At 38.3% G+C, this 10,785-nt stretch overlaps 1 protein-coding gene across 1 annotated transcript in view; it reads left to right on the top strand.

The window, feature by feature from the left end:
- The first annotated feature begins 1,949 nt into the window (after positions 1-1,949).
- Positions 1,950-10,785, top strand: part of MBNL3 (muscleblind-like splicing regulator 3) — a 65,246-nt gene continuing 56,410 nt past the window's right edge. Inside the window, 1 exon segment of the mRNA XM_006881803.1 lies at positions 1,950-2,126. Within this exon segment, the coding sequence (XP_006881865.1) occupies positions 1,950-2,126 (177 nt within the window).

Genomic DNA, 10,785 nt, shown 5'->3' with positions numbered 1-10,785 from the left:
GTGTCTGGTATTCAGGGCTAAGCGAAGTTTTTGCCTTAAATGATATCAGTACTTGTTCGTGGTATCCTGCCAGTCAACCTTTTGTATCTCATTTCTCTGCTTATTTGCTTAAAATTGTTGCTGATGGGCTGGCTCAAGGTTAACTTGCAAACTTTAAGGGTAAATGATAGTTAAAAGTGTTACTGAATAACGCTTTCTGTTTCACATACCCAACTACATGGAAACCCGCTTCTGAGTTGTTCAAATTTCCTTTGTAGACACTGAAAGGGCATACACAGAAGAAATGTCTAGTTTCTTTTTCAATGATGTTTTCTCTTTGTCTGAAGCACATTTTACATTCCCTTCCTTCACCTGACCTCATATGCGTCTCCAGCTACTTGTGTTAGGACTGTTTCACACGCAAGCACTTATGCAGAGTGACCTCAGAGAGCAACTGAAACCCTCTTTTCTGGATTTTAAGAATAGATTAGCAAGTCTTCAAGAAGACACTAGCAAAAACACACAAAATCCATTGCCATCAAGTTGCTTCTGACTGCTGGTGACTCCACGTGTACAGCACTGAACTACTCCATAGAGTCTTCAGGGCTCTGACCTGTGGGAAGCTATTTACCAGGCCTTTCTTCTAAAGCTCTTAGTAAAAAGCCAGTTCAAAGACAAGTCTCTGGTAACCTTTAAAAACTGGAGACACACACCAAGCAAACACCAAACTTCCCTGCCGTTGAGTTGGTTTTGACTCTTGGTGACCCAACGCCATAATCTTGAATGGTGCAGACTACCTCCACAGCCCAGTACTTAATACACGATGCCACCAAGGCTCTAGAGACACCCAAGTGCAACATAAATGCATGACGAGTTGCCACATTAGGCAACACTGACTTTTTTTTTTTTTTGGTGCAGTAGACCTCATAAAAATTTCTGCCCCAAATACAGCTATCTCTCCCCCCCATTTTTAATTGGCTTGTAGCCCAGTCTTGTGCTACAACAATAAATCTAAGTGATGACTTCCTTTCTACTATGTACACAGTTCTACGCTGGGAAATGCCCTTTTTATTGACAATAGCTGCTTACACTTATGCTGCGCTGTCAGTATCTAGAGGCTTCCTGTTTTAAATAGGCCCTGGTGGCTTCTTTTCCAAATTTAGACCTTGAACCAGAAGCATTCTGTTATTTTAGCTAATTTCACAATTTTTTTTTCCCTTGCAGGTTTCTGAAAAGTGCCTTTTCTGAAAACTGCTGCTTGGATTCTGCCCTAGAGCTGCCTCTCTAACCCCCTCTTTTCCCTTCCCACCAACAAACAAACCAACCAACCTGATGTGCTTGGAAGTTCGCTATCAGGAGCTTGTCCAGGCTTTCCCACCCCCTCCCTCTTGAGTCTCAATTTTCTTAATCATTTTCCCTCTGCCTGATTTTGCAGCACAACATTATTGTTGGTTTGGTTTTTGTGTTGTTGTGGGTTGGTCCCCCCCCCAAGTAGTTGATCTGTCCTTTCTGATATTGATCTTTATAGCCAAGAAATAGGGAGAACACTTGTCTCCCCATAATCTGAGACCATTCTATAAATTAAAGGGCAGCCAGCAGCATATGCAAGAAATAATTGAAAACAGAAACTAGAGAGCTCAGAATTCTTTTGAAAGCCTGCCAATTATTTGAAGTGACTTCGACAGAGGAACAAACTGTAACATTCAGTATCTTAACCTTTACCTTTTTAGAAGTTGGTCTCTAATTGGATTTTTAATTATTCGAATACAATTTTTCTTTTATGACTGGCTTGTCATTTGACTAGATTGGATTTGACTTAAATGAATCTAAGGGCTAACGAAACAGACGGTTTACCAAAGCAACCTGTTCTCGCTTCCCATTTAGCCTAAATACATTTTTTCCACCTTTACACAATCAGCAGTGATAATTGTCCCAAAGAGGGTGCACTTAACTTTAAATATACTTTTAATATGACGGCAATCAATGTTTCCCTGATTTGTGATACCAAGTGGCTGACTTTAGAAGTCTGTAGAGAATTTGAGAGAGGAACTTGCTCTTGGACTGATGCTGATTGCAAGTTTTCCCACCCACCAAGAGTTTGCCATCTGGAAAATGGTCGTGTGGTAGCCCGTTTTGAGTCTCTGAAGGTGAGTTCCATCTGAATGCACAGAATGTTTATTTAAATACGTTGATTTCTATCTTTTTGGAAGCATAATGTGCTTTAGAATGAATAACATTCCAAATACCATGCAACTGGTATTGGTTGGTTGCTTGTTTTTAAAGACCAGATACAGCTTTTGTGTAAAATTCAGTCAGAAGCCTATTTACCAGATCACTCTCACTGCCTTTGAGTTGAGTCCCCCCCCCCCAGAGACCCACCAGCAGGTTTCTAAGCTGTAAATCTTTACGGAAAGAGACTGCCCATGTTTCTCCAGCTGCCCAGCTGTGGATTCGAACTGCTGACTTTTCAGTTAGCAGCCTTGCCTAGTTCACTACACCACGGGGTCACCTTAATGGATCATTTGGAGACATTTAAAAAATAAGAGCTTGAGAATTTTGGTATGAGTGAGGATTTATTATTATGAAATTTATTTATTGTATCCATTTTAGCCTTCAAAGTGATCATAATCCCCACATATTGTGGAGAAGCTCTCTTTTTTTGAATCAAAATGTATTTGGAAGCTATCAGGCAGTTTTCAGAAAATGGACCCGGACTGAGAGAGTATCAAATGAGGACTCTCACTAAATAGGCGGAGACTTCGGACATTTCAAAGTTTCTTGGTTAAAGCATATTTTGAATCTTTAACAGATCGCTACAAATGTGGGCTCAGCATCTACTATTCTTCATGAATAGTAGATTGACCAAACTTAAGAAATGGGAATACATTTAAGGGAAGTTCATATTGCCAAGGTCATCAAACCTGAATATTATGTACTGCAGCATAAACAATGAAGGCAGATGTAGTATTAAGTAGAACAGAACATGTATGATTGCAGAACAAGCGAATGCCCTGGTTTTCATGTTTTATTCATAAATATCCTTAAAGTAAAGATAAATAGGTATAAATAAATGTATGTCTAGAGATAAAAAATGGTAATTGAGTCCAGGTTTAATTAATAAGATTTTCTGTAATGCATTTAGAGGGGTTTCCCTCCCTCCCAAATAGGTTTAAATGAATTAAGCTTAACAAGAACCTTTTCAATTTCTTGATCCTGTTTTACCCTCATCACCATCAATTTTACCTCATTAGCCTTTTTATTCATGTCTGCATCACCTAATAAAGACATATTCATTCAAGTGATTTAGATGTACTGCTGCTAGACTGGGCAGTGCCTTGCAAAAGGAAGAACACTGAGCTAGTTGGGAAAGCACAGGAGGTGCTGTCCGTGCAGAGTGTCAGGCACTGTGCTAGGCACTTGACATGTGTTGTTTTAGAAGATCAGAGGTAGAATCCCAAGCCCACGACTCTATCAGTCCTTCATCTCACAAAACTCAAATTACATTACCTCTAACAGCTGGGTAATCTCTTCTTTACCTACCCACTTCTGTGCTTATGATGGAGACTTAAAAAGTCTAACACAAATGAAAAACCACGCATCAGTACAAAAGTAAATGAACCAAAAACTTGACTTCTTAGTAGTAAGATGCTTGCTTTTTTGGGGGGGGAGGGGTCTCTAAACAAAACAAAAAACCAACCCGCCAAAACAAACTCTTTGCTCTCAAGTCAGAACTGACTCATAGCTGACCCTCCAGTGGGCTTTCAGAGGCTGTAAATAGCACTGGAAGAGATTGCTCATCTTTTCCCCACAGAGCTTCTGGTGGATTCGAACTGCCAGAGAAGTGCTTCCTTTCGGTTAGCAGGGCAGCTCCTTGTGGACTATGCCATAGGAGCTCCTACAAAGTGTGCCACCACAGCTCTTCAGAAAGGATCTATTTAAAAACACAAAGGCATATTCTAAAAGATAGACCAAATCAAATTGCCATGGGTGTGATAGTTCTTCCAGCTAAATATCATGGCTTTTGTGGTTTACTCTTTAATAAAGAGTTCCTTACAGGCTTTGTAAACTTGTTCCAGGTACCTTAGAATATGGAAAGGGATGTTTGATCTTCTTAGTCATTGATCTATTTCAAGTAATTTTCTCATTTAAAGGCAAATGAGTGCCACAATACAAATATCTTCAAGAAAAATAATATGGAACTTGATCATTAAGAAAATGTATATGAACTGTGTAGGTAAACCAGTATAAAAGAAAAAAAATTAAAAAAGAAAAAAGATAAAAAAGAAAATGCATACTATTAATGAAACATAATGTAAAGGAATAATATAATGGAGTATAAATATAAAATAGTATAAAGGAATAACATTATGAAACATAATGTAAAGGAATATGAAAACCAATAAAAGATACATTGACACCCCATTCCCCAAAAGAACATGCATACTGCCTGATCACTTTATTTTTTTTATACTAGTTTATTTACAAAATTTGAATACATTGATTTTGAGAACAGATTCTTCCAATTTCCCTCACCCTCCACTCATCAAATTGTACATAATCACTTTAAAGCTGGAGAATATGTAATACAGACACTAAATAGAGAATGGCCAATGAATATTAATAAGACACTTAATTATTCAAATAAGCTGTCTACTTAATACATTCTGTGTTTTTACAATAATTTTCCCTTTGTTTTAGTATCCTGATGGCGAGTCACACAGAATAGAGATGATTTATGTAATCCTTACAGCCACAAATTTTTATGAAAACTTCACTATTTTCAGCTATACAAAGCTCTTTAAATAATTAATGTGTTGTGTGGATAATACATTTATCAGAGTTCTGTGTCTCTACAAAAACTTTGTACAATAGGTCTCTCATTTATTCCTCATGCGTGATATACTCATGAAAGCTCTACTAGGATCAGGGTATGTATGGGAATTGTACTGGTATCATATCTATACTATGTACATGGCATATCTCAGTTCAGGCTGTGCCACTACTCCTGTTGAATCTTTACCGCTGAAACATTTTTGAAATTCATTTGAGGACTATGTTGCTTCTTTCATGCATGGTTAAATAACTGAAGCAATCATTTGATGATTTGGGGGGTCGCTGCTTTTGTTTATTTGGTAAGGTTCCATTAGCACTGGATACTCTACCAGATGGCGGGTTTTTACTTTCATAATAGACAGAATAGATGCAATGCTCTGTATAAAAGAAAACAACAAATGTCCTATATGCACTTCATAATGAGAGGATCTCATGGAATTATGAAGAGCAGGCTGGATGACTTTGTATTGTGCTGAAGTGCCCATTATTCCATGAATGTTGAGTGTCCGGTGATGAAGGCTACAGCGATTTCGGATAGCTGTCTTGTCATTCGTAGACAGTGCAGCCCAGGCCGTAATTTCTGGCCACATAGAAGAGTCTTGTGTCATGTTTTTATGCAGGTTATTTTAGGTTTGTTTATTTCACCCGATTGTTTGATTTACTTGGTACAATTTATGTTGCAAAGTTTTCTGCAAAGTATCATTTCTTAACTCCACTTTATGCCAGTTTCCTGATATTACAGTTTGCCATGGTTCTGTTGTTGTTGTTGTTGTTGTTGTTGTTAGGTGCCATCAAGTTGAGTATGACTCATAGCAACCCTATGAACAAGAGATCTGAGCTTTGCCCTATCCTGGCCAATGATCTCGGTTGAGGTTTTCAGCAAAACATTTGTATTTAACAAATGACCATCATTTTTAAACCGAATCCATCTTTGAGATGCTGTTCATAATAGTTTGTTATCTTCATGTTACTCGGCATTAACAATGTCATGATGTCTGAAAGCATTGTGATATCAGCCGCATCTTAAACAGAGCGGTTTGACTCCATTTCCTTCTGCAAAGACTTAACAACCGTGGAAACTCAATGGAGGGTCATTAGAAGATGGACTTGAATTTATGGCAGTAGCTTTTATCTGGGGGAGATTTAAATGCTATTATCATTGCCTTGCAACAGACCAATAACCATCACTTCTTCTCATCCAAGTCACAACTTTATGTAGTTTTGTGACAACAGTTCCCTGGCAATGGCCATGGCAGCAAGCACAGTCAGGGGACAGTCATGGCAATGCAAATATGTTTCTAAAAGATAGGACATGTATGTGGAGATTACCATAAAAATCACCTGACAGTATGTCTTCACACATTACATATGATCAGAGGCATAATAATATTTTGATCAGTGAAACTTGATGTGCAGGTGTATCGATGTGAAGATATTCTCAGAAATCACTTAGCCGGACTTGCCAGTAAGTTTTGAACAAGCATCACTAGTCACAGTTACCTTCACTAGCTTAACATTGGACTATTTTTTGATGGAATATTTGCTTCACCCTTGTTTGCTAGAGGACACTTTATAAAGAGCAGAAAACTCCTAGCAACACTGGGTTATGCAAGACTTAGTACCATTTAAGAGCTTCCTCGCAGAGTTCTGCTTACAGTATGAAGACACATAAGCAACACCTGTCTTTCTGAGACTCAGAAAAAGAACATTTAACTTATGGATATTTCTCTGTTGTTAGGTGCCAGAAAGTTGAGTATGACTCACAGTGACCCTTTGAACAAAAGACCTGAGCCCTGTCCTATCCTGTGCCATCCTCATCATCTCTAACACACTTGAGCCTATTGCTGCAGTCAATGTGTAAACCAACCTGTTTGAGGGTTCTTTCCCTATTTCTCTGACCCTCCTCCATGTTTCCCAGCATGATATCTTTTTCCAAGGAATAGCTTGTCCTAGCAACATTCCCAAAGTACGTGAGACAAACTTTGTTATCCTTGCCTTCAAGGAACACTCTGGTTGCACTATCTCAAAGGCATACTGTTTGGGCAGCCCAGGGGTTATTCGCTACTCTTCTTTAATACCTCATCACCACAGCTGACCCTCCAGTGGGTTTTCAGAGGCAGTTAATCACACAGGAGGAGACTGCTCATCCTTTTCCTGTGGAGAAACTGGTGGAATCAAACCATATGCCTTTGGGATGGCAGCATGGTTTCTTGCAGGAGGAAGGACATTCAATTAAAAACTGGTATATGTTACAGATGGAGAGATTTGAGGTTCGATGAGAGAAAGTCACTTGTCCAAGCCTCTGAAACCAGTTATAAAAACAAAACCCTGACAACTGTAGTCCAGTGTTCTTCCTGGCCTTGCTTTCCTTTTGCCAATGAAGGAAACATCAATCTACCGTTACCTTACCAAACCAAAGACACAGGCCTTTGTTTGCCACGGTCATGTTATTCCACAGGATACTGAGAGGCACTGACTATAAAGTTTTATGGTTCCTCAGCAAGTAAAGTTATGTCATCGATGTAATGAAAAGTCTTCTTCCAACCCTGCTGCCACAATCTTCTTTATAGAGTCCACCTTCTTGAATAATTTGCTCATCATACATGGGGCCACTAGCAGTTGATAATTGGCTCAGTGGTCCCTAACGGCATAATCACAGTATCCTGTACTATCGTAAAGTGAAATAATTTGGTCTAGAAAAGCAAGCAAAACAAGAGAACACTTGTCAGTAAGCACAATAGGAACCTCAATTTCTAGCCTTAGCCTAAATACATTTTCAGAGAAGTACTAAAAACCTATGTGCCATAGGGTTGCTTAGTCAGAGTCAGAACAGTGAGTAGTTTCTGCTCTTGTGTCTTTTCCCCCAAACCATGCGTTAACTGGGGGTTATGACTCTAACTGTGGATCTTTAGCATACTTCCTTGCATACAACTCTCTGATGTCTGCTTCAGTTAGAGTCCCCTAGTAAAATGCCCTGGCCAGCTAGAAAAGTATCTACCACAGCTTAGCTGAAACTTTTTTCCCCTTGGTTTTCAGTCAGTCACTCACATACACTTTGTTCTGTCACATTAATTACAATTGTGGAATGCCATTATTTACAAATATTCTACCGAAATTTCAGTGTTACCCCCCCCTTTCTCTTCACTTTACCCATCCGTTTGCTAACCCCCATTATTTCCCTGTGTCCTCCCCTCCCTGCCTGTCAGCTATTCACAATTGTTTCTACCTGTGCATAAACTTCCCATAAACTCTTTGTGTTTCTCTTCTCCTTCTCCCCCCGATTTGATCACTTATTATTGTGCTGTTCCAGATTGTTAATTGCAATACAAATATTGTCTGAGCCTCCGTTATAAGTTTCAACTTGATCTTCCCTTTCCCTGTTCCACTGCATTGCTCATGGTCTGTACATTACATTCTCTTCCTCCCCTTTCCCTTAACCACCTCATTTTTACATACAGTACTTGTCCTTTTGTGACCCATCAGCTGAAAATGTTGTATAACTTATCAAAATAAGTTCAGCTTTTTTCCAAGATTTCTTGAAAACTAATCCTAGTATTTTTAAAAAGTTGTATGAGAATTTACCTCTAAGCGCTTATATCCTTTTATCTGACCATCAATTCCCAGGAATTATTGTGATTGCCCCATTTTTTCCATCTTTTTAATTATTAATTTTAATGAAAATTTACAGAGACTTTGGATTTCCATTGATTCATTGCTGTACTTTTCTCCCCTCCCAACCCTCCCCCCTAATACACTACCCTCTTGGAAAAGTAAAAGAAAAATTCTTTCATTGTTATACAGTCTCTCCCCCCAAGTCCACTTCATTATGCAGCCTTTGTTTTGGACTCCTGTCATGACAATAATACATAATCATATATCCCTTTTAAATAGTTTTCTCCCTCATCTGTTTCAATGCAGTGTAAGTTATTTATCCCATCTTTCTCAGTCTCCCCCCAACCCTGATGTCAGTCCCGTTTTACAACAGTGGCACTGTGCAGTATTTGTACTTTTGTGACTGAGAAATTCCACTCAGCATAATGTCCTACAGGGTCACCCATTTTGTATAATATTTCATGACTTCCTTGTTTTTCAATGCAGCACAGTATTCCATTGTGTGGATATACCACAGCTTCTCTATCCATTCGTTTGTTGAAGGACTGTTAGGTTGTTTCCAACTCTTTGCTATTATGAACATAGCCACAATAAACATGGGTGTGCATATATATCTGCTTGGGTGGTGGTTATGGTTTCTTTAGGGTATATTCCCAGTAGTAAAATTGCTGCGTGAAATGGTATTTCTATTTGCAACTTTTTAAGAAAGCACCATACCGCCTTCCACAGTGGTTGTACCATTTTACAATCCTACCAACAGTGAATAAGGGTTCCAGTTTCTCCACAACCTCGCCAGCATTTGATGTTTGCTGTTCTATTAAATTTTGCTATTCTGACTGGGGTGAGATGATATCTCATAGTTGATTTGATTTGCATCTCTGTTAGAGCTAGGGATTTTGAACATTTCTTCATGTGTTGGCCATCTGAATGTCTTCTTTGGTGAAGTGTCTGTTCATATCCTGTGCCCATTTTTCAACTGGGTTGTTTACCTTTACCTTGTTGTGGTGCTTCAGTCTTTTATAAATTCTAGATATAAGTCGCTTATGTGCCCAAGATCTGGATCCAGGAAGGTGCATACGGTGATATAAGAGTTTCCATGTAACATTTGGCCACCTGGTAGAAAAGGCTTGTGTTAGGGCTGGGGATGTGTCTTTCAATGTAATTTGATGACACCATTCAGATTGACATTTTGCAACAGGAATCCATATTGTTGAAGATATTTGAAAATCTTAAGATAGAGAACCATAAACTTTTTTTAAAGAGACTTTTAAATATTGGGAAAATATATCCCAGATCCTTCTTGGTCATTAAATAGTTATTTTCATGTACCATGTCTATATGATGCCTTTACAAGTATTCTATTTTCCCCTCTTTCATATTTTTATGAAGTGTGTATAGAAAGTGCTCTGTACAGCTAGAAATAGCAATTATTTCTTCTAGAAAGCTGACTTTATTCTTATAGCATCTTTTAACCCTGAAACATGGCAAGTAATTGCAAAGACCATGGCCTGAATCAGGCGCACCTTAGTCTCCAAACTGACATCATTGTTCTTCAGAACTTTGGAGAGGTATCTGACAGCAGACTTTTCCAATGCAATTTGTCTTTTAATTTCCTGGCTGCTGGTGCAAAGAGTGTTGATTATAGAATATATATGTTAAAATAGTTTTAAATTAAAATTAACATAGACAAATTCCTTAAATGACTTTTTCAAATAATAATTTTATTTTATACTGTTTTGCTTACAAAGTTCGTGTACTTTGTATTGTTCATATTGTTTTTCATACCAGATCTTTCCCAGTTCCTTTACCCACCCTTCCCTCCCCCTATCCTCACCACTCTGCTCCTCTCTCCCCCCTTGGATCCTCATACATGTTCTCTAATAATGGTCTTATCCAGTATTTATCCTTATGGGACTGAGTTAGTTCACTTAGCATAATGCTCTCCAGGCACTCCCAAGTTAGGTAGTAATTTACAAAGTTATTGTTCCTGAGTGCTACTTAGTATTTCATTATGTAAATGTACCATAATTTCTCAATCAAAATGGTTTTCTGTTAAATTGTATTGTGGTAAAGCACATGCAACATAAAGCTTACACTTTTTAAAAAAATAAAATTTTCTTTTAATTGTGATTTTAACAATTGTTTACAGAGAAATTAGATTTTCATTCATTCGTTGTTGCACATTTTACCGCCTCTCCCTCCCTTCCCCTTCCCCCAGGACACTTATTTTCTTGATATTCATTCATTGTTGCACAATTACCTACCTCCCCTCCAGGTCCTCTTTGCAATGATATACCTCTTCTTTTAACCATTTTTAAGCGTATAATACAGAGGCAGGTACATTCATTCACACAATTGTAC

The sequence above is a fragment of the Elephantulus edwardii genome, unplaced genomic scaffold, assembly GCF_000299155.1.
Source record: "Elephantulus edwardii isolate Elephantulus edwardi_28Jun2011 unplaced genomic scaffold, EleEdw1.0 scaffold00016, whole genome shotgun sequence".
NCBI lineage: Eukaryota > Metazoa > Chordata > Mammalia > Macroscelidea > Macroscelididae > Elephantulus > Elephantulus edwardii.
Note: the sequence above shows the minus strand (reverse complement) of the source record. Positions and strands in the feature narration are given on the sequence as shown.